Consider the following 24,336-nt stretch of genomic DNA (forward strand, 5'->3'; position numbering starts at 1 on the left):
ACCCTTTATCAAAGCCCTGGAGAGAGGTGAAAGAAAGGAAAATGCCCATGTCTAATATTGTCTGCAAACACTTGCTCGGAATTTCAGAAAGTCTTGGCAACCAAGAGAAAGTATCAGAATTGTATTGAAGGATGGCTGTGGGCAGCCATTCTCGGTGGCTTCATTTATTTGCTGTTGCTAGTAGCCTCAGGCTGCCGTCTCTTAGCTTAATACAGAAAACCCAAAGTGATAACCAATTCAGTGCTGTTTTACCTAAGATATTACAAACAGAGTGGAGTTCTCTGGAAAATTCCAGGTAACTCAGAAAGCTACAGGTTGTGGGTAGACTAATGTTTGTAGACATAGGAGTGTCTCCTGGGAACAGGCCCTAGAAGGAGGAAGGAAGTACATACACTACTTGGACAGTTTTGTGGCCCAAGGGAGTCGTAGGGACCTGGACACAGAAATTCTTGGAATATGGCCTGGCACCTTAGAATATGTGTGGAGAGTCTTATCAGGTTTTAGGACCGTTCAGGGTATTTCCATATGTAGAGTCAGCATAATGTGATACTCCTGGCTCTGCTGCCAGTCTTTAGGCAAGTCCTTAATTTCATTGCTTCAGTTTTCTCATCTGCAAAATGGGAACCATACAGTACCTACCTTATAGGGTTGTTGTGAAGAATAAAGAGAGTTAATACATATATAGGCTTTAAAGAGTGCCTGGTGCATAGTAGGCACTATGTAAGCCTTGGCTGTTATCATCATAGCATCTCCATAAAATCTTTCTCCTGTGGGCTCTCTCCTTTCCCAGTGCTGCTATAGCAGTCAGGTCAGGCTGTTGTGACCTCTCTCCTGAATAGCTTCCTAATTCATTTCCTTATTCTAAATCCATATCTCTTCCAATACGTCCTACACAGTGTTTGCACTTAAATCTTTGAAGTCGACTTCTGATCTTGTCCCTGTCTTATGCAGTGGTCTGCAGAGCTCTTCACATGAAGTCTAAATTCCTTAATCTGGATTTCAAGCCTCATTCTACTCCTTCTTCCTAACCCCAGTTTTACTTTCTAATTACATTTCGCTGCTTCTTCTCACGAGCCCTCCCCTGGAGCCACTGCAAGCTCCCTTACTCTCTTCTACTTGTTCTGGCATGTTTTTGCTTTTATACCTGAGCTCACTGTTCTCTCCACTTGGCGTTCACTTTCCTCTCAATATCTTCTGCTTCACATCCCAGCTGTCCTTGAAAACCAGCCCCGATTGCCACTGCTACCCTGGGGCCTTTCTGATTCTGTCATTTCACCACCCCTCTTTCTTTTCTGACCTCCAATGTTGTTGTTGTTTTCGTTCTCAACCCTAGTTACCTGCTATTACAGCTATTCATTTAGATGCCCCCTATTTAGTAGGTTCCATATCTCAGCCTCTAAGCCCTGTAATCAAGGCTGATTCTTTAGTGTGTCCTACCCAGTCCTGTCCTGAACCATATGCTATGCACAGAGCAGGCCCTCTGCAAACAAGAATGAAATATTAATACTAATATTAATTGGGTCTGTGACTTATTCTTAGTCACTTTAGTGCTCTGTGTTTGACTGCCTATGGAAATATTTCAACTCCAAAAAGTAAATAGGATGAAAAAATACCATCAGCAGGAAAAACAAACATACAAAATGCACAACTGACCCCCAAACAATGGATTGTTTTTTAAGAAGGAGCAGTCACAGAAATATTTGGAATCCAGTACCTTTATATCTGGTTACTACAGCTGCGTTGACACTAAGAGGCTCATGAAAGCTGACAGTGAGCGATGTGCTGCTGGTTACCATGAGACAAGCATTGGTTGGCACCTCAGGGGCTCCTGGGACAGAAGGAGAAGCACAAGGATCTTAATGTAGCAAATCCTGTTCAAACAATGTTCCTGCCTCTTCAAAGGGTACCCGAAACACACACTATGGAAACATTGGTTTGTAGAGCCTAATAGATTTTGCTTTTGAACGTTTTCATTAGAAGTCTCAATGGCCTTTATTCGTTGCCATTGTGGTCTTATTTGAGTGTTAGAACATCTTCTGAAGGGGTAAATAATACCAGTTAAGGCTTCTCAAATTATCTCAGAAACACAATAGGAGATTGGCCTGGACCAGTGGAGAGGAGGCCAGAAGGTGTTAGCAGGAACCGACATTGTAGATAGAGACTGTTACATTTCATAAAGTACTTTCATGTAAATCACTTCGTTGGAGGCTTTTTGCAAGCCTGTTGGGTAGAAAGAACGAATAACAGCATCCCCACGTTTAGGATGAGGAAACTGCTGCCCAAAGAGGCCAAATTACTGGTTCAAGGACACAGTGAAGCCATAGCTAGGATGGAAGCCTATGGCTTCAGATGCCCAATTCTGGGCCCTTGCCAGTATGGAATGCTAACTTGCCTTGCTCTCAGGCCGCTTCCAATTACATCAGGTACTATTTTTCTAAGAAAGACTTCATGGGCAAATGTCATGTCCACTAACCTCAGGTTTTAAAGGACTTCTGATCACTCTAGGTACTTTTTAACACCCAGAAGATGTTTTATAATTCAGAAAAAATTTTAAAAATGGCATCAAGCCTAAAAATGTGACTGATTCTAGTATTAATCTGTCCTGAATGAGGTACCATAGTAAATACATTTATTGAAACAATTGCTGAATATCTTTTTTTAAAAAATGTGTATCAGCATTGCTAAAGAGATTGTTAATGTTAAAAGCAACCTTTCATTAATGTTACCTAAGCTATTTGCTTCAAGAGAAAGGATTAGGCCTAGATCTGGTATTTAGTATACAATACTACAGAAAACAAGAATTTCCCTGCCTTTGGTGTTTATTTATATCACAAAGCAGAGGCGGATAATTCCCAACCTAATGAACCTGTCTTTCCCTTATGTTTAAATTTTCAAGCCTAATTTTTAGTTTTTGTTGCATAAATAAGATCACCAGTTGGAATAAGAGTTTAATGTTTCACAAGTGTTCAGATCTTATATGAATTTTTATATCAAGGGCGGCACTAAGCAGTACCTTCCAGTGCTAATGAGTATTATCCAGAAACGAGGCTTTTCTTAAACTAACAAGAAGAACTGGTAAAGAGAACGGAAGTGCAGACAAAAGCGTGATTCATGGGTTGATTGTCCTTCTCTGTTGCCTGTATTAACTGAAGGTCAGTTTATATAAGCTGTATATAGTAGAGAGTTGAAAACAACTTAAACTGGAGCTTGAAGCAGAAACTGGACAAATAGGCAAACAAATGGTTTTCCACCTCCACATCCCCAAATATAGGCACTTAGGGCATCAGACCGTCCAAGTCATTACTCATTAGGGTGTAGCGGGTGGAAAGTGCTAGATGAGCGTGACATGGTGGAGGGAAGCCAGCAGCACTAAAGCCTCATGGCTGTTGTCAAAGAACCTATCAGGAGCCCGAAAGTCAAGCAAGACAAAAGATCCTTTTACAGCCTCCCAGAGCCCTTGCTCCACATAGGCTGACAACGGCCATCCATGACCCAGTAGAGTTGCAAAAAATCAGTAAAAGAAGGCCTGGTTGTCTCAAACCAGGGTTCAGTCTAGTTAAATGTACAAGTCCTCTGCTTATACTCACTGGCATGTTCAAAGCCTGTTTTCATGCGTCTGTAGAGTTGGTACCTCCACTCCCAAGCTTTCAGTTGTTTCTCTTTCTCTGTGTTGTCCAGGCTGAATCTTTCATTCTCCACCTGAGTAGACAGTTCACTCACCCTCTCCTGGGCTTCCTGCACCAGTGTGTTGAGGTGCATTGCTCGGCTTTCCAGGCTGACAACTGAAGGGAAAAAAATGGGGTGACTCCCTTTTCTTTCTGGGGAAATGCTACTTCGTTGGCAGGTTATCTGAGAGTCTACTATGGGTTTTTAAAAATGCCTCAGGAAAGTGGAATCTATGTTCATTATTAACTATCTTACTATGATAAGGTCTAATTGGTGACACAACTAGTTGATAGTACACCTATCAGCTTAAGATACTCCCATTGCCCTCTGGCCCAAATAGCTGCCTAGCAGAGTTAATTAGAATTCCACTAGTATGAGGCCCACTTCTGTTTCACATTGCACACGTTTGGTTCCGTGATCTTCAGAGGGACAAACACTAAGGGGCAAAAGCTTTGTAGGACTAGGAAGGCCTTAAGAAAAGTTATCCATGAGGCAAGTTGCATTCTGCTGAAGAATATGTTTGTTTTTTTTGTTTTTGGTGTTTTGTTTTGTTTTGTTTTTTGCAGTAGGTGGGCCTCTCACTGCTGTGGCCTCTCCCGTTGTGGAGCACAGGCTCCGGACGTGCAGGCTCAGCGGCCATGGCTCACGGGCCCAGGCGCTCCATGGCATGTGGGATCTTCCTGGACCGGGGCACGAACCCGTGTCCCCTGTATCGGCAGGCGGACTCTCAACCACTGTGCCACCAGGGAAGCCCGTTTTTGGTGTTTTGTGTTTGTTTGTTTGTTTTTGTAGAACCTGATTCAAATCATCTGTTCATATATTCTTCCCAGCTCATAGAGATTTTTGTATGTGTGTCTTAGTGGTAATTTTGTTCTTGTTAATCAATTTACTTATTGCTAACAAAGTGTTCCACTATCGCTGCCCCAGTAGAGCTAGTGAGTCCTGATGGTTGGGTGACTTGGGTGTGATCAGACATTGATCTTTGATCAGTTTGATTTTTGTGGTCTGATTGGAGGAACGGTTTCTGGAGATGCCCATGCCCAAGAGAGCAAGTTATACTTAGCTCCTGTTGCAGAGATAGGTTGCCAGGCTTGATATTTCGGTTTTATTCAGTGTGTGATAATCTTTATTTGATTCACATCATCTTGTTTACCCAACCTTCCCTTGTGAACGTTCCTTTGTGAACGTTCCCTTGTGAACGTGAGTGAACGTTCATGTCAATGATAGAACATTTCAAATTCTTATGTCAGGTTGGGAGTCTGCTTCTGGCTGTTTACTCGCGGCACTCGTGCATGTGAGGGCCTGCCTAGGTGGTCACTTGGTCACTTCAGTGGAGCCCTTCCTGGTTGGTGACAGAGAAAGAAGACAGCCTTAGCGTGGGCATGTGGTAGAGGATCATACAAATACTGAAACAGATCAGAGTCAAGTTCTGCGGATCTGTCACCAACATGTGGTTGACATTCTGTACGACCAAAACAATATTTCCCCCTGGTGGGTGGGAAAGAAATCCAACCATTTCATTCTTCTAATCCAGAGAGAAAATATGATGAAGATAATGCAAGTGAAAATTTGTTAGGTGTATTTTGAAATGGAAATTAGGTGGTTATATAGGCATGTTTGCATTAATTATAGGAAACGAATACTAATTTATTATTGCCCCTGCTCACCATCAGTCTAAATTTATTTATAGATGAGGTCAGTGAAAAATTAGTGGAGTCTTTTTCTTTTTCTTTCTTTCTTTTTAAAGTTGCTGTTTAGAACACTCAGGACTGTGTTTTGCTGCAGATTTGTCATGGTTAATGAATGTTGCTATAGCAGTCAATCATGTACTCTAAATACTGTCACACTTTTTTTTTAAAGCCTCAGTCATGAGCCATGACAGAAAAATAAACAAACAAATATAAAGCTAAAAAACTCTTTCACTGAGCAGCTACACTATGCAGAATCCCTTGGGAAGGCTAAAGGAGGCCAGAATAAATGATAATATAAGTGCTGTGGATGTAGGGAAGCAATGAGGGTGTATGAACACAGAGGTTCTGGAGAAAAGAAATACACATACACACACGTGGGCGCATACTCCTGTGGAAAAACTGGCAATATTAGCAGCCTCAAGGTGCAATTTCCTGGAGCAGTGAGATTGACAAGTCAGTACTAAATGCTGTTAATTTAACTAACTTCAGATTAATGCTAGAGTCTGCTGTGACTGAAGCCCTCAAACACAGTCTCATTATAGCCTTGCTGGGAAGGTCCTAAATATAGGCATTGACAGTTTAAAACAAATTCGTATACATTTGTGTATTTTTAGACATAGGTTAGGCGTCAGAGTTTGTGTCACAGTTTTCAGGTTGATTAATTGACCCAGTAACTGCACGCTCTACACTCTCGTCCCCTCCTGCTTCCACTCCAAATTATGGAGAAAATGGGGGAATTGTCTTTGCTAAGTCATTCAGTGAGCTTTTTATTGAAAGCCTGATGTTTGAATTGCATGCATGTGTCAACACTTGGGTGATAGACACATGATTTATAAAAATAAATTTTTCTAATACTATGAAATCCCCCCTATTAATTTTTATATCCACAACAGTTATTACTGGTGTGAATTCCAGGTGGCATTTCAGATGGACAGCTTCTCTTGAGCTAATGTTTGGCTCCCCCTGGAAATTTTTCCTGCGTTTCCTAGCACAAAACATTTTGTTTCTAGACTTTGCCTTTACTTCTAGACTGTAGACTTGATGCTATTTGAGTTGTAGTGGTAAAGGGATTCTGTATCTTTAAGATAAAGCATTCACCTCTTCGTAGAATAACAAGGAAGATATACAGAATTTTATAGCCAAGTAAGTTTTCCAAGATCATTTAGATCCCTGTGCTTCTCAAAGTGAGATACCTAACATGCAGCATAGCATGGTGGTGGTGTTGATGGGGTGCAGTGGGCATCTCTGAAGCCTCAGAATAAATATGTGTGTCTTTCTGGAGCATCAAATTTTCAATGCAGATTTTGATGAAAGCAAATTATGTAGAAGTTAAAACAAACACTTCTATTATGGAGAAGAATGGAACATTTTGCTAAAAAATGAAGATTAAAAAAGAAAGTTTATAGATCTCTCTCTCTCTCTCTCTCTTTTTTCCCCAGGCTAAGTTCCCAGATGCCCCTGGGAGTATACCTACTCAATTGCTTCTGTTAGAAGTAATTCCATGCACGAGTTGGAGAGGCACTAACTGAGCCAATGGTTTCAAACCATTTCACCAAGCAAACCTTTTATTATTTTTATCCTATGGATTTTTAAATAGTTTAATAAAACACTCTCTTTTGAAGGATTTTCTTTATTGACTGCCAAATCAGCTGACTTAATGTAATCATTTTTCTCCCTATTAACAATGACCTATATAACTGCCAATAGAAGCATCTCTTCAGTATTAGATAATCAAACCTAACAAACTGGGTTAATGTTTTAAGGAAAATCAAGTAACTATGATAATCATATTAGAATTTGTAGTTTTATCTTGACTAATGATGTGTTGGTTAAGTTTTTGGCACCTTGGAAATTGTTTGGGGAGCCCCATTCCTATTTTTTTCCCCAGAATGAGAACCTTTTCAACCCCCTTATTATTATTATTATTTTTTTGTAGTATGCGGGCCTCTCACTGTTGTGGCCTCTCCCGCCGCGGAGCACAGGCTCTGGACGCGCAGGCCCAGTGGCCATGGGTCACGGGCCCAGCCGCTCTGCGGCACGTGGGATCCTCCCAGACCGGGGCACGAACCTGTGCCCGCTGCATCGGCAGGAGGACTCCCAACCACTGCACCACCAGGGAAGCCCAACCCCCTTATTTTTAAAGATAAAGAAACATACCCAGGGAGGTGGGATGATGATCCAAGGTTTCCTTAAAAACCTTAAATTTAGTGAACTTCCTCTAAACCTAAATGGAACGCAAATGAACCTTTTCTTTATGTATTGCAGTTTTCTAATTGCTATCTATTTGGCACACGATTGGTGAACTCATTTTGGTTGGCTGTTTGGATATAGAAACGGGAAAGGTTAATGTAAATTTTATGATTAATTTTCCTGCCCATCCACTTCCCTTTTTCTTGGGTCCATTCTCTTTTCACTTCTACCCTCTGGATGTTTTGAGTCCAGAACTCCTGTATCTGTTTGCAAGGTTTGGTCTTTTCACTCTTACTGCAGTTGATCCCTTCTCCAGTGAAGCAGCTATCCTTCTGTGCAGCCATAGCCAGCACAATAGGGGGTCTGTGAGTGTGTGGTGAGCTGTCCAGCTGGGGCAAGACCACTTGGCGGCTCCTGAAATAGGCTCCGTGCTATTGTGGTGTTTAATTATCAACAGCATTTCTACCACCCAGTGTCTCTGAGTGGGCATTTGTTATAAGACCTGCCCAGCTAATTAACTACAGGGTGGGAGTGGGGGGAGGGGCAGCAACTTGGTGTTCAAAGAATACAATTATGGCTACTGTTTAAATCCTCAGATAAATAATAATCAGACCAAGTGGATTTTCTTCACCATCAGAATCTAACCTGTTGGACTTCCCTGGCGGTCCAGTGGTTGACTTTGCCTTACAAGGCAGGGTGTGCGGGTTCAATCCCTGGACAGAGAGCTAAGATCCCACATGCCTCATGGCCAAAAAACCAAAAACATAAAACAGAAGCAATATTGTAACAAATTCAGTAGACTTTAAAAAATGGTCCACATAAAAAAAAAACTTAAAAAAAAAAAAAAGAATCTAACCTACTGATTGCCAACTACTTACTATCCTTACATTTCTTAATTTTGCCTTTGCCCTGCACTTGGTGAATTTGGGCCTAGTTGATAATTGCTTAAAGCTTGAAAAATATAATGAGGGTAAAATGTAAACTAATTTTAATTTTTAACTGAGGCTTTTAGGGAGCAATTCATTTGACTTGCTTAAAGAAATACCTTTGCCCATTACTAATGATATGCCATTTTGCAATGTAGCAACAACTTTTCTATTGTTATTGGCATTTTCCTTGTTTTCATTGATGAGAAATATGGGGCACCAAGACAATCATTTAACCTCAGTGTTAGAAGGATCCTTACAATCAGCCTTAAGTGCCTCTTCCTATAGTACCTTTGGCCCTGTATGATTTCCTTCATGAGGGGAAGTCACTGCTCACCAAGGCGGCCCTGTGATAATCTTACATAGAAGGCTATCAATTAGTAGAGGTTTGTATTATTATTATTAAACCTATTAGTCTGTGTTATATTTTTAAGAGGCACACAAAAATAAATCAAATAATTGTTTTTATAAAATAGCTCTGTGTTCTTCCATCCAAAAAAAAAAAAAAAAAATCTCTTGCCCCAGATAAAAATTTTCTGTTCTAGGTACCATCAAGAAATATATTATATATTAAGTCATGTCAATTTCAACCCTGTTATTTCAAAGTAGAAAACAAGGTCACTTAGGTATAACCCTTGATTATAAGCCAATATCCTCTGGGCAACCAAGAATAGCAGTTAATAATATTTATCTTTGCTGATCATAAATGACAACCGCCTAACAACCTCACAACTGACTTGTTTTCAGCTAGGAATGTCAAAAGAAATAATATGGAGGTATTTTAATAATTAAATGTTTTTTAATTCAAAAACTCAAAGCGTAAGTTGCAGTTTACCTGTCTTGATAAGGTTCAGGGCTCAAAATTCACTCTGGTTTCATCTGGGCCTCAACCTGTTGTCTTATTTTCAGGTTTTCCCAAGGACTTTGAGAGTGTGGTTTCCAAAAGGTTTTAGTGATTTGGAGATTAAGTGTTTCATTTTAATTACTGTGAACTTTCTTCTCCTAGAACTCATTACACCCTGGACATGGGGCTCTGGAATGTTTTTCTCTGCTATTTTCAGCAGAATGTGGGTTCACGAAGTCCATATTATATAGTTTAAGTTGTAATTGTTGCTCTTTAAGAAGCCAGAGCCATTGACATAGAAAGGGACTTCCTGCCCAGGTCTCCCCAACTCCAGGGGGGCGAATGGACATTTTCTCTGAAACGAACACACAAAACACTTGAAGAAATTATTTAGAAAATCCAAAGCAGATTACCCAATGACATCATAGAGAGTTTAAATATGAAATAAGATAGCTGTATCTTCTGCTGATTTTTCGATGCTGTCCTATAGAAATACAGTGTGAGTCACATCACTTAAAATTGGCTAGTAGTGACATTAAGAAAGCAAAAAGAAATAGGTGAAATTAATTTGCATAATATATTTTAGTTAACAGATCCAAACATTATCATTTCAACATGCAATCAGTATAAAATTATTAATTAGATATTTTATATATTTTTTGGTACTTAGGTCTTTAAAATTCAGTGTAAGTTTTACATTAAAACACATTTTAATTTGGACTGGACACATTTCAAGTACCAACAGTCATATGTCTATGTTAGTATAGTTTTAGAACATAAAATCCTACAAACTTTAAAAAGTGCCTATATTGGACAGTGTTTTCACAACACTATACAACAGATGGGTAAAATATTTAAATTCTGTACCAGCAAATCTTGGGTTTGTTTTATATCGTTTCTGCGAGTTATATTGGCTAACAATTTTTTGACCATTTACAATGTGCCAGGGAAATGTTTTAAACCTATTACATTTAATTCTCAACAATCTTAGATAGGTAGTGGAGTAGCCAGCCTTCAAGAGGGCCCCTAGTGATCTCTGTCTTCTACTTTTCACACCCTGTAGCAGGGCTGATCCTTGTTGGTCATCGAGATAACAAGATGCAGCAAAAATGATAATATATCACCTCTGATATTAGGTTATAAAAGAGACTGTTGCTTCCATCTTGGTTGGTCTCTTTGTCTTTCTTAAATCATTTGCTCTGGGGGAAGCCAACTGCCATGTTAAGGAACGGCACTATGGAGAGGCCCATGCAGGAAGGGACACAGGTCTCACCAGCAGTCACTCTGAGTAAGCTTGGCAGTGGATCCTCTGGCTCAATCATGCCTTTAGAGGATAGCAATGGTTATGTTGGCAGAATTGAGGGACAGGAACCTCGATAGTGAGTGTGTGCATGTGTGCATGTGCACATGTATGTGTTGGGTGGGCCAACAAAGGTATCTTTAAACTTTATATGTTTTAATTTTTGGCAAGGAGAATATATTTTGTGTTGCACGTATATTTAAAAATTAAAAATAAAAGAATGAAAGGACAGTTATCAGCTCTTGAAGAGCAAGTGACTGGAACTTAGGCTATGGCCACCTGATGTCTAAATAATTATTTGGAAACAAACAAAAAGAGATAAATTGACTTGATATTTAGTAAAATCATTCCCTTCAAAATTAGTAATATATTCACACCCTTCAAAACAAGTGAAAGTAACCTTCGGATTTATTCAGTTCAATTAAACACACATTTTTTGAGTGCCTTCTGTTTGCTGGGGATACAGGGACAAATGAGACAAATTTTGCTCTTGTGGAGTTTACATTCTAATGCAGGGGAGACAGAAAATAAGGAAATCAAAACCCGGAGAAGAATATCATACAGTGATTTCAGCGCTATGCAGAAAACTAAAATAAAGTGATGTGATTAGAAAGTAACTTTAGACTTTGGATTTGTTGGCCAAAGAAAGCCTCTCTTGAAGATGTGACATTTAAGGTGAAATGTTAAGAAGGAGTTAGACCCAGTAATGATCAAGATTAAAAGCACTTGATCATTTCAAGCATAGGGAATAGCAGTCCAAAGGCCTTCTAATAAGATAGTGAGGAGTGTTGGAATGGAGGCTGGTGTATCACGGGTGAGGGGGGAGCAGTATGAGATGAGGTTTGAGGAGGAGCAAGTTTGTAAGTCAGGGTGAGGATTTTTACACCTATTTTAATGAAGCAGATAAAAGTATCTGGGGATGCATTCTAGCAACCCGCCTAAGGCTTGTTCTTTACGTAGTCTTAATGGTTGCAAATCTTTGTCTTTTGAGGATGGATTTGATTTCAGTAAACCTCTCTAAATCATTGGAAACCACGACTGGTGAACATGGAGGGTGATGACGCTAAGCAATGCTGTTTTGGAACAAAAATCAGATGTGACTCTAAGCAATGAGTCAGATTTTCTCATAAACTGGCTCTGAGGACAAATCCAAAAGCGTTTAGAGCAATGGCAGCACTGTTGGAGCAAGTGTGGGGTCTCCCATGTGGACCCTCTTAAAGGATAACATTCGAGTGGATTGTAGACTTTCTGGTGTGTTTGTTTACATAAAGCCAGCCTCATTAGTTTATAGTCACACCTCTTAGACGTGCCCTGAACCAGTCCCAGCACCAACACGGACCCTTGACTACTGCAGAAATAGTGGTGCATCCTGACCAGTCTGCCAAAATTTTAACATTGGTGTCTGCACCACACTCAAATGACAGCTACTCTGCGATCATATTTTATGAAGTAACTGAACATAACTAATTCTGGGAGACATTTCCTAGTTCCACAGTATCCAAGGGAAAGTGAGAGAGAGGGGTTCACAAAGGATTGCAGAGAGAGAGAGGAGAGGGTCTAGAGAGAAGGGAGACTGCAGCTATAGGAAAGGTCAGAAAGACTAAAAATGAGCGTTCTGCCATATTATTAATCCGTGTAAAAATAAAAACAGGCTATGTCTGCAACCAAATTTCAAAACAGTGCCTGGAAAACACAATAATGGCAACAACAACAGGTTCCCCACAGTGTAAATTACTTGAAGACAAAGTTTTCTTCATAAATTGTGTGTGCAAGTGCACGTATGTATGTGTGCACATGCACTATACACATAGTGTATGTGTATGTGTGTGTGTGTGTGCTAAAATTCGATACCTGCGGTTCCCAGCAGTATAAGGCAGGGCTTAAAATTCAACTGAAATTTCAACTGAAAATTTATCAGCACCTACATATGTGCCAGGTATTGGGGTCAAAAGATGAGATAACATCCATGTGAGTGACCAGATTTGCACATGGTAGGTATCCAAAAGGAACTAGTTTCTTTATGGTTACTGTTTATAGAGCCAAAATGATGCCAAGTAGATAGCAGCCTCAGAAAGACAAGGACCTCACTGATGATTCGGTATATTCTTCCTGGAGACTGTTGAAGTGTGACTTGAGGGTGGAGGCAGGATATGAGTTAGAATAAGGGAGGGGTTTTTATGGAGCAAGTCTTTCTCAGCCGTTGTTCAACTGAGTATGAGTTATGGGAAGTGGGATACTGAATGGATGAAAAAATCAAAAGTATAACCCCCAGGTATCCTGTAGTACCTTTTTACATTAGCTTTCCTAGCGCTAGTCCTTTCAGATTCTGGGCCTGTTTCCTGAGCTCGGCCCATGTATGTGGGATTCTACTTCAACAATGGCTGATGTTTTCTCCTAGAAGGAATGAATATTACTTTGTGCTGCTTACGTAAAAGTGGGAGGAACAGAAAAAAGTTGCCGAATAAAGATAGTAGATTCATGTAATGAGCAGGCTGAGGTTCTGTGTATCTTTAAACTTGGGGCAGTGTGCAAATTTGGGTGGCCACTTCTGGAACTTTCCTTATGAATAAGGAAATGTACATGGTTGAATTTCAAGCCATGTTTATTCAGAACACCTTCCTATAGCTCTATGATTTCAGGGGCTAAAGCCCAGAAGACATGCCTGACCAGTGGTTTAGGAGGTAAATCCCTAAACGTATCTGTGTCTTTGTGATCCCTGTTACGAAAGGCAGAGAATTGCAGAGGACTTTCTTCTGAGTTATGTCAGGATCTTTGGTTGGCATAATGAAAGGAGTATTGGGCTGTTTTCAGAAGGGAACACACAGGGGAAGGGAAGACAGGAAATTTACCCTATTAGAAATCCTGAGATATTTAACAGGCATTAGAAGAGGAGAGATGGAGAGTCAGGGAAGGAAGGAAGTGAACATCCACAGTGTGACAGTGAGTGTGCTAATGCTTCTCCACAAATACCAAAACACTTAATACAGAGGATCTGGGTTCAAATCATGGGTCCACCACTTATGAGCTTTGGAGCACTGGATGAATTATTTGTCTATATTTCAGTTTCCTCATTGATCAAAACGAGGAAGCTAACTCTCACCTCACAAGCCAGTGGTCAGGATCAAGTGAGATGATGCAAGCAAAAGCATTTTTGCAAAATGTGTAAAATACTCTACGAACTCAAGACCTCATTCTTCTAACTTGCCTCTGCAGCTTCTGGGGATCAGTTTGCAGTGGGTGCTTGCTTATCTGGTTCTAGCTGGGAGACTCTGGTTTCTCTCATGGGCTGGCTCATACTCATGCACAGAAGCAATTTGATTTCTCTGGTACTTGATACATAAAGTGAATTAAAAATCCCTGAAAACAGACTGTGTTCTTCTATCCTGCCTTTTTTCAACAGGAATGGCATCTCAGCTCACAGAACAGCACAAAGAAATACACCATAGGATTTTAGCAAAGGCACAAAGGGAAAGGTACAGGGGCCCAGTGGCCACAGCCTTCTTTATTAGTTATTTGGAAAGACAGTGAGTTTGCACAGCAGGATTCCAGGCATGGTATCTCACACACTTGGACTTGAATCCTTGACATCCCTATTCATTTGCTAGATGTGTGACCTTTGGTCAGTCACTTAACCTCTCAGAATCACGAATTCCTATTCTTCAAGATGGAGTTCATAACATCATCCTGAAGGGCTAATGTGAAAACTGGAGATAATGTATGTGGAGATTTCATAGGTTCTCAGTCAACAGCCCTTTGCTGTTTTTACACATGTGGGAGTCTATACATGATCGTATCTCTTTAACTTTTTGGGTGGCCAAGGTGACTTAGGTGTCATATTTCCTAGAAGCTAAAACCTGGTTTTCTCTCACTGTCCTTTACAAGTTTGTGATGATAATGGGTTATCATTCCACAGGGAATGAGAAAAACCAGGGATCTTTTGAATGAATTTGCTTTCGGTTTAACTAAATATTTAGTACTTGGGTTATTTTATGGAGATTTAATTATGCACAAGGGGGATTGGGGAGATTGGGAGTATTACTGGTTTCATGGAAAATGCAGAAATTCTTTGCAGCGTCTCAGGTAAGTAAGACTAATGTTTCATCCAGCTCAGTGCAGGCAACATCTGGATGAATGGTCTCCTTGTTCCTATAGAATGGGGCTCAGTCTGCATTCTCTATGTTCAGACCCCTTGATTCTCTCTCCACCGCTCTCTCACTGCATCTTTAGGACAGACATTATTGCAACATAAATTGGAAGGCAGCAAATAAACCTTTTTGATTTCTTCCATCCTTATTTGCCCATCCCTCCAAATCCTCCAATTCCACTAAAAAGAAGAAGCACTTTGATGATGGAGCTCTTATGGAAGAGCCCCAATGCTCCTGAACCCACGTCCTCATTCTTTTTGACATGGATTTGGTGGGTTTAGCATTTTTAAAATAAAGAGTTTTATGATACAAGGTTCTGCCTCTGTACCTAGTTTTTGGGTGGCAGGGGTTTATGAAATTTAGGAGCAGAGATGTGACCTCTAATTATATATTTGCTTGCTTCTCTTTCAGCCTTCTGGGTCTCACCACTTGGAAGTGAGTGAATCAGTATTAGTGAAACTAACAATTTGATGAGTTTACTTTTTTCTTTTAGGAAACATAAAAACTGTGGCTCAGAGCCATTGTGGTCATTGGGTCAGAGAGTTTGCACCTAAGGGAATATGAGTGCCTCCCTCAGAATGTTGTGTGAGGATTAAAGGAGTCAATACATGTAAAGTGCTCAGAATAGTGCCTGGCACAGGGCAAGGGCTATATGATTTTATCCCATCCACTCCTGGGCAGGGTCTGTGACCTGAGAGCAGCTCCCTGTGGTAAGTACTATCAGCTCTACTTCAAAATACATCCAGAAAGAAGCCATTCACAAAAGACCACATACGATGTGATTCCGTTTATATGAAATGTCCAGAAGAGGCAAATCTATAGAAACAGAAAGATTAGTGGTTGCCCAAGGCTGGGAGGAGTGGGGAGGTTGGGGTGAGATAGCCAAAGGGTATGGGGTTTCTTTTGGGGTGATGAAAATGGTCTAAAATTGACTGTGGTGATGGTTGCACAAGTCTGTGCATATACTAAAAACCATTGAATTGTACACGATATGTGAGTGAATTGTATGGCATGTGAATTATATCTCAATAAAGCTGTTAAAAAATACATTCAGAATTCCACCCCTGCTCACCATCAATGTCACTACGGTGCTCGTCCAAGCAACTGGCATCTGTCTCCTGGACCATTAGAATAGCCTCCTAATTGTTTTTCACAATTTCACAGTTGCCCTAACCACTGTGTATTCTCCACAGACGGCTGTAGTGATCTTTTAAAATGTAAAGCAGAATATGTCTTCCTCCCTCCCTCCCTCCTTCTTTCTTTCCCATGCCACGCATCTTGCAGGATCTTAGTTCCCTGACCAAGGATGGAACCTGGGCCCCAGCAGTGACAGCACCGAATCCTAACCACTGGACTGCCAGGGAATTCCCCAGAATGTCTTTCATCTGCTTAAACGGTTTCACTGTCTCCCCATCACCTTAAAATCAAAGTGAAACATCTCACCTCGGTTCATCTGCTCCTGTACGATCTGGTCCCTGTGACTTCTCCCTCAGCCATCACTCTCCCCTATGTTCATTTTGCTTTAGCCACACTGGCCTTCTTGTTCTGCAGATACGGCAATCTCATTCCTACCTGCCTCAGAACCTTTCTGTTTGCCATTCACTCTGCCTAAAATTTGACCCCATATCTTCTCATAGCTCATTCCTTGATATTGCCTAGGACTAGGCTCAAATGTCACTGCATTAGAGAGGCTTTTCTTGCCCAACCCTATTAAAATAGTCCTCACTCCATATTAATGCCCCACCCATTCATTCACTTTACTTTCTTCATAGTATTTATCACTATTTGAATTTATATATTAATTTATCTATTTACTTGATTGTTGGAAATCTCCTCCCCTAGTATGTAAGCTCTTTGAGCATAGAGATTTTTATCTTGCTCACCACTGCATTCCTAGTACTTAGAACATGCCCTTTCCTCATTGTTTGTTGAATGAGTGAATGAGTGAATGGAACCGCCATATTGACTGTGGACAGAAAGACATTAGCACACACAGACTCCTCTTTTCTATGTACATGTCCTGTGCTATAGCCTCACTTGGGGTATTTCACACATCTTAAAACTTGCATTCAATTCTTAAGAGGAAGTTCCTTTGAGGTTCCTTTTCAATAACATTCTGCGTATTCTATTAAAAACATAACTTGATGCTTAGACTGATAAACAATATTTGCATGAAAGTTCATGGAAACATGTAAAGGATTTCAGAGCCTATGCTTAGTCAGCCATTCCTTCTAAGGGCCAGCAATGGCTATTTCGGTGGCATAAAGCTGTGGTCTGGCCTTAATAGTACATGTTTTATTCTTGAGTTTACTTACAGTGTGGACTTTCTTGGGCTCCTGTTCTCAGAAGAATCCTAGCAATGGGCACATTGTTGGTCATGATGGCAATATCCAGAGGTGTCAATCCCTCACTGTTAGGTGTGTTGAGATCTAGTTCTTCCGAGCTGTACTGATACAGGAGGATCTGCACAGCATCTATGTCTTGCTGTTCAACCGCTTCAAACATGGCTTCATTGCCCTGGAAGTTCTGGAAAAGAATGAAGCAGGTTAGCACAATTTCATAGACCAGCTTGTCTTCATGGCCTAGCTGTTTTGAATTTTAGGGACTGCTTCAGTGACTGCATTCCCACTTATAAGTGGTATAACTGCTATTTATTCCAAGGTCTCCAAAGTAAACACTATTGGACCCTCCCTCCATCTTTTTTAATGAACATTGAAAAGATCTGTACATTTAGATGCATGGAGACAATATAGTATACAGTCTACAGATAAGAGCAAACATCAGTTTTTCTCAAACCAGTCTTCTGTGGAATACTGTTCAGTAGGCCATTATAAGGTGTTCTATGAAGAAAGTAGCATGTGGTCAAATGAATTTGGTAAACATTAGATTAAACCAAGTTACTGCATTATTTTATTGTAAGACCTCTCAAGCCCTTTAGTAATTTTAACATGCAATTATGACTCTAATAGGTGAGAAATATGACCTGTTTCAAATATTTTTTCACAGAACATATTTTTCATTATATTTGTTTTAACTGTCCTGGAATAAGGTTCTACGGAACATAGTTTGGAAAACACTGGCATAGATAACATAGCACAGGTAATTTAAATTATGACTAGCTTGGAATACACTTTCTCTGTTTCTCAAACTCATCCCCTCCCGTTCCATCCCTGTGTTTTGACTGTTTCTCAGACTGTTACCAGATCATGGCAGTGACCTACCTGTTGCTAGTCTTAGTCTCCTTCGTCCCTACTCCATATTGATACAAGAGTAGTCTTTCTAAAATTTACACTGCTACATGTCCCTTCCTTATTTACAAATCTCTAGTAGGTCCACACTTCCTGCAGGCTGACTCCTAACTCCTAGACTCCTTTATACTAACCTCTACACTTTCTCAACCCTGAGCCCCAGCCACTGAATACCTGGCATTTCTGAGACCTCAGGTGAGGGGCTCAAGAGTTGGTGTCCAGGGAGGGTTTCAGTGGATGGGTGGCAATTGCTTTGGGGCCTGAGAGGGCCAAAAGTTGAATATTCATAGGATACAAATCGCCTATAGAAGAGAATAGCTAAAGACAATATCTTTCCTTTGAAAAGTTCTTTCAGGGGATTAATAGCAAGCAAAGGAGAAAAGCTTTAGAATTCTCTCAAATACATATTTCTGTAGCTCATGGGATAAGAGCAACACATATACTATTCATACATTTAGCTGGTATCTTCTCCAAGAGTTGCCAGGTGTTTAAACACGTTGAAATACCAATGGTCCTGAGCTAGCATAGGGGTTGCCTGATTAAAATGTGGAAGGTCTTCAGTAACCACATATTTAGGTTGGCAGGTTTTATTATTAGTCTCATCAAAAATCGATTCTCCGTATCAAAGGCTACAGGTCGACTTAGCTGAGTGCGTAACACATGAATGAAATTCGAGGAAAACACAAAGCTATTATGCAAATGCTTGTTTTGACAATGGGGACCCAGGGGATAGAACTGTTTGATATGCAGCTCTCTTTGCTACATGGCAGTCTGCTGAACTGAAAAGTGTTTTGTGGACAATCTGCTAAGCTGAACAGCCTCTGATGCTTAGGCCGTAACTCAGCCACAACCAAGCCCTCCCAGAAGATAAGTTTGAAATGAGAAAACAAATTAGAAAACAAATGAGTGCAAAGTTAAAATGCTGCCCTGTCCAAACAACACAGTTGTATATTTGTGATTCTTAGTATGTCTAATTTCTCATGTGCCCTACTTGCTCTCACTCTTAAGTCATTTCCTTCGCCATGCTTTTGTTGGCAAACTCTAGTATGCTTCTATCTGGAAAGGCTAGGGCTCATTTCTGTTTTAAGCTCAAACAAATGGTGCCATTACCCCCTGCAGAAATACCCTTGCTGAGCATGTTAATATTATGCCCTCAGCTTTTACTGAGGGGCAGTATAAGAAGCTGCTATGTGAGAATGTTTATAACATCCCCAGTACTACTCTTTATTCTCCATTACATAATTCACTATGACATAGAGGCCAGAGGACTTAGCAACAGGAAGATATTCATTTGGTATACTTTCAGTTATTAGCTAATGGAATGCTATTACCAATTGTCCTTCCCCTTCTGCTTTGACTAGGAAATCAGAGGTAAATGTAATGACAAATTTTAGGTACTGTATTTGCCTAGGTTTTTGGTATATCTATTTCTCTTTCCATCCCCACGATTTTCTTTTTCTGTTTTTTTTTTCCTTCCTTCCTCCCTCCCACCCTCCTCTCCTTCCTTCTTTCTTTCTTTTTCCTTTTCTTGCTCCCTTGCTGTCCCCCACAATCACCATCGCTATTGATTTATTTACCATTGTATAATACATTTGCATTTTTTTTTTTTTTGCCTGGATTCTGTCTTGAATGCCTTTGGAAAGCATATGGGGTATACATTACAAATAAGTAAATAAAATATTGTTCATTCATTCAATATTTGAATGAACACTGGATTTGAATGAACACTGGATCTCTCAGAAAGCCTATTTAATCTCAAACTCCATATTTGTCAAGCTGCTATTTTGTGGGTTCTTTGGTCTATTAGAGAAAGAAAAACTAAGGGAAAATAAAGGAAAAGAAGTTAAGAAAAAGAAAGGGAAAATCTCACAGTCACTTAAACTTCGGCTAACATATATATGTGCAGCTCCTACCTTACCTGACTTTCAACATTTATAAACTTGCAAACATCAGGTTCTGAAGTAAACGTGGATCATCGTAGTATCTCCTTAAATCCAAACACAACTGCACTAATCAAATCAAGATGAGAATAAAGAGTTTTATTACCACCGAGGTCTTTCTGAGACTCAGCCGGTCAGTTCTTGTTCTAAAATAGGCTTCATCAAACGAAGAGTGGCTCCCTTTCAGTTTCTCAGAGAGGTTCCGGTACAGGCGTTTGGCAGCACTGGGAGATGATGGGGCGCTATGTTTTTTTGACTGAGAAAGATGTAAGTTCTGCATTTGTTGGGTCATTTTCACACGGCAATTCCTAAGAGGAGAAAAATCTAATGTTGTAATAATTTACACAACATAATTATAAGTTGACAAAAAAGTTTTTATCATCCCCAGTAACCATCTGGAACCCTAATAAAATATTATAGCTGGAAAGGACCCTAGAGATCATCAGATCCAGCTTTTTCATGTTAGAGACGAGAAAGCTGAAACCCAGGGAAGGAAAGCAGCTTGTTTGTGGCCATATAGCTAATCGGTGGCGAGAATGAAATGACAGCATCCATTTACTACATAAACATAGGCATTTACATACAAACATATATGACTTGAGCCTCTACGAAAAATCTTTTGATCTCTGTCCCACTGGGAGGAAGTATCTCAATTCTATAACCCAGGGAGTCTGTTCAATTATTCTTGGCTATATATAATTGGAATTCTGCTACATATACTCTAGATGCTGTCTTCTGTTGGGTGTATAAAAGAGTGTGGTTGTTTCCTGAAGATCCCCCTTCTCTCAAAGGTGTTAAACTGTGCTTATTGTCTGAGATTTGTTGGACTATCGCAGTGCCCAGAGCTTTGGGGAATTTGTACCGGTAGGCTCATCCTTGCTCACCCCAGGTACTTCAGATAGTGTCCTCCAGGACACTTACTACTGGCCTTCTCCAAGTAGCATTTGACTGCTGTTCCACAAATCTCTAAACAGGTCCTCACCAACGTCATACCTGAAGTCAATTTCCAGGAGGTTAGCTATGGATTTCAAAAGCTGTCCACCATTATGTTGGGTATTGCTATTGAAATATTGATGCTACCAAGGCTATTGCTGCCTAGCAGTGTGTGTATTGGATGAACAAATGTATGAATAAAATAACTGGCTAAGGCAGTTTTATGCAAGGTGTCTCCACCCCTGGTGCAGCCTCTGGTGCATTGGGCCCAGGTCTCTGGAGCATGCGGCTGCCTTCCCACCACCTGCCCTCCAATTTCCAGTGGAGTCTTCCATTTATAATGCTGCCATTGCCATTTAGCCGTGTCCCTTAGGACATCTTCAGTCCTTGAATTTTTATAGCTTTATGGACTCTGATATAATATCATGTAGAATCTCTTTTATTGGCCAAACTCTTCACAGGACTGACTTAGTGATTCTCCAACTCCTACAGGATATAACCATATTCTTTAGCTTTACATACAAGTGCTTGCCTCTCCAGCTTCATCTGATACTGTACTTCTACATTGTAGGTTTCAGTCTTTCTGATCTCCTTAAGAGTTTCCTAAGTGGTTCAAACTCTTTGCTACCTGTGGGTCTTTGTATACACTCCTCTGTATGTATTAAAATGCCATCTGTGCCTTCATCCCCTAGGAAACAATTGTTGATCCTTAAAGACTATGCTCAAGTAGTTTCTGACACCCCCGGGCAAATTTGGGTATTTCTTTACCCATTCACTCAGTATATGCTTGTTACAGTAAATACTTTATCACGTTACAACTGTTTGTTTGGCTCTCTGTCTCCCAGCTAGTCTATATGCTTCACAAGAACAAGGACTGCTAAATATTACTTTTTATATCCCCAGTACCTAAAATGTGCTTGTCTCAGGGTAAAAGAAATAAAACAGAGATTAAGATATGAATCTCCTCTTCCACCTACTGAATATGGGATCTTGGGCAAGTTACTTAACATGTCTGCATCTCATTTTTCTAATTTTTAAAATAGAGAAAATAACAACAACTACATATTATGGTTGTGAGGATTTGATGAGATAATGAATGTAAATAGCTTAGAATGTAGGCAGACTTCTGGCAGCTATCATATTTATTATAGAAGATACTCAGCAGATACTTCAGAGTAAATGAGTGCACATTTGAGAGTCTATTACATATAATATAGTAAGGGTCTACCCAGAAAGCTCATTTCCTCTCATGCTTCTGAACTGGGTTCCATGTCCACTAGCACCAACTAACCTTGACTTACTTGCACTTTAACAAATGGAGAGATCCATCTTCATTACATTGTTGAATGTCTTTAGGCACCTTTTAAGTCTTGCTTGTAATTTTCTCCAACACAGACTTCCTGGTGCCTTCTGAGGAGGTCAGACCTATTCAATATTAGTCATGTTCATCAGGCCCTACCCATTCTTAGCTAAACGGCCACATTTACATTTGGAAGGAGGATGTAAAGCACTGTCTGTAGTGTGTATGTACATGTGGGTATATTCTCATTAATTTTTAATAATCTTTTAATGTACACAAAAGCAGTAGGTGATTTGGCATCTTCCTCTTTCTGCCTACAAATCTTTTACCTATAATTCAGTAGCAGCCATAGCACTTCCTCTATATCTTAACCATTCCCACAGAAATTCCAGATTGATATGCAAGCTAGCTTACATGGGGATTGCCTTTACTTATTTACTTCTGTTTCCTGTCTCTGGCCTTTTCCTTCAGCATTAAGCCATCTGTCTTGTCTACATCATTATCGTTCCCCAAATAACTCTACATTCTTTAGTATCTCCCACAGTGCCCTGGAGTCCAGTAAATAAATTCTTGTCGATTGATCAAATTCCAGTGACTTGCCCTCCAACTGATGACACCTACCCACACGGTCTCTTTTGTCTTTGCTCATCTCCCATCTGTTCCCTTCACTCAAAATAGGTTGACTTTCTCTGTCTCTTTGACTTCCTTCTCATACTACCCCAGCTGTCCCTTTCTTCCAGGCCATCCTTTAGCACGTTTCTGTTTTTCTAGATTTCATCTATCATTATATTTTCTTTTCCTTCTCTATATTTAAACTTTTGTCTGATGAGAGATACTGAGCAAGACAACTTTCTATTATCTGTTCTCATAAACATGCACACCCCTCCCAGCTAACTGTGCCCTTAAATCTTTACCATGGAAAGGGGAAAGCATTTGAAAAGCAGAGGAGCTTTGGCTCTGGAACTTGGCAGACCCAAGCTTGAGCCATGATATTGTTATCTGTAATCTGGGTAACTTTGGGCACTTTAATAAAATTCCCTGAGTCTGTGTAATATATAAAAATGTTTATTACAGAGTTGTGAACATTAAATGAATTAACAAAAGGTATGCATCCTGTTTGGTGCATAGTAGCCACTCAGTACATAGCAGCAATTAGTAAGGTTACTTCAAGTCTTCTTCCCAAACCAGAAACACCAAAGTACACTGTAATGATTTAAATAGTTTTGCTTGTTGTAAACATTGTTTTGAATCTGATTTTATGTATTTATTATACTTCATTTTTATTTTGATAAAAATTTGTTTAGATATTTTAGTGTGTATGTTTACAGTAAGCTATCGTAAAACAGAAGTATCAAGTAGAGCCTCAGACTGTTAGAGGGAAGAGAGGAATAAAAATGTCTAAAAATACTTGAAAAATAAAAAGAAACAAAATTGAGAAACATAATAAATAGAAATGTAAAATGAAAGAGTAGGGTTAAGACTGAATATGTGAGCAGAATACATTCAGATGGTTTACTTTTCCTAATAAAAGATAAAACTCTCCAACTGAGATTTTTAACTTGCCATTTACAAGTGGTACACCTAATTAAACATTTCACAGAAATATTAAAAACAAAAGAAAAGTATGACAGTGGGAATGGCAAAATAAGGACCTCTGAAAATCCTCTTCTACATAAAAGCAATGAGAACATCAGCAAAAATTGTCAGAATTAATTTTTCAGACTCCTGGAAATTAACCAAAGGTTTGAAGCAATCCAGGAAGTGTTTATTCAAGAAAAGTAACTGAATTTGGTAAGAATAGTAAGCTTTGTGGCATTTTTAACTTGCTTCATTCCCATATTCCTCAGCTCTGTGGTAGCCTTGAAGACTAAACAGCCTACATTCATAGTAAAAACCAGTAGCCTGGCAGCCACTGGATGGTGCAGAATAGTAATGGAGCATCTTTAAAACCCCATTTTGAGAGAATCATCATTATTTGACACTTCTGGTGGTTCCCTGGAAGAACTCACTCACAAGGCTTTTTTTTTTTTTTTTTTTTAATTTATTTGACTCTGAGCTCACCAAGTGCAAATAACCTTTTCCTCTGGGGCATCTGTTGAACACAAACATCAGCAATGGCTTAATATCACAGCTGCCTGAGGTGGTGGATAAGA

At 39.8% G+C, this 24,336-nt stretch overlaps 1 protein-coding gene across 1 annotated transcript in view; it reads right to left on the minus strand.

Moving 5' to 3' along the window:
• The window catches only part of ANKFN1 (ankyrin repeat and fibronectin type III domain containing 1), a 157,202-nt gene that overhangs the window by 120,421 nt on the left and 12,445 nt on the right, over positions 1-24,336 (minus strand). Inside the window, exons 2-5 of the mRNA XM_060082366.1 lie at positions 20,057-20,258; positions 17,078-17,288; positions 3,588-3,782; positions 1,715-1,828 (exon numbers count right to left, since the gene is read on the minus strand). Of these exons, the coding sequence (XP_059938349.1) occupies positions 1,715-1,828; positions 3,588-3,782; positions 17,078-17,288; positions 20,057-20,242 (706 nt within the window). The 5' untranslated portion in view covers positions 20,243-20,258. The remainder of the gene's footprint in view (positions 1-1,714; positions 1,829-3,587; positions 3,783-17,077; positions 17,289-20,056; positions 20,259-24,336) is intronic.

The sequence above is a fragment of the Mesoplodon densirostris genome, chromosome 18, assembly GCF_025265405.1.
Source record: "Mesoplodon densirostris isolate mMesDen1 chromosome 18, mMesDen1 primary haplotype, whole genome shotgun sequence".
NCBI lineage: Eukaryota > Metazoa > Chordata > Mammalia > Artiodactyla > Ziphiidae > Mesoplodon > Mesoplodon densirostris.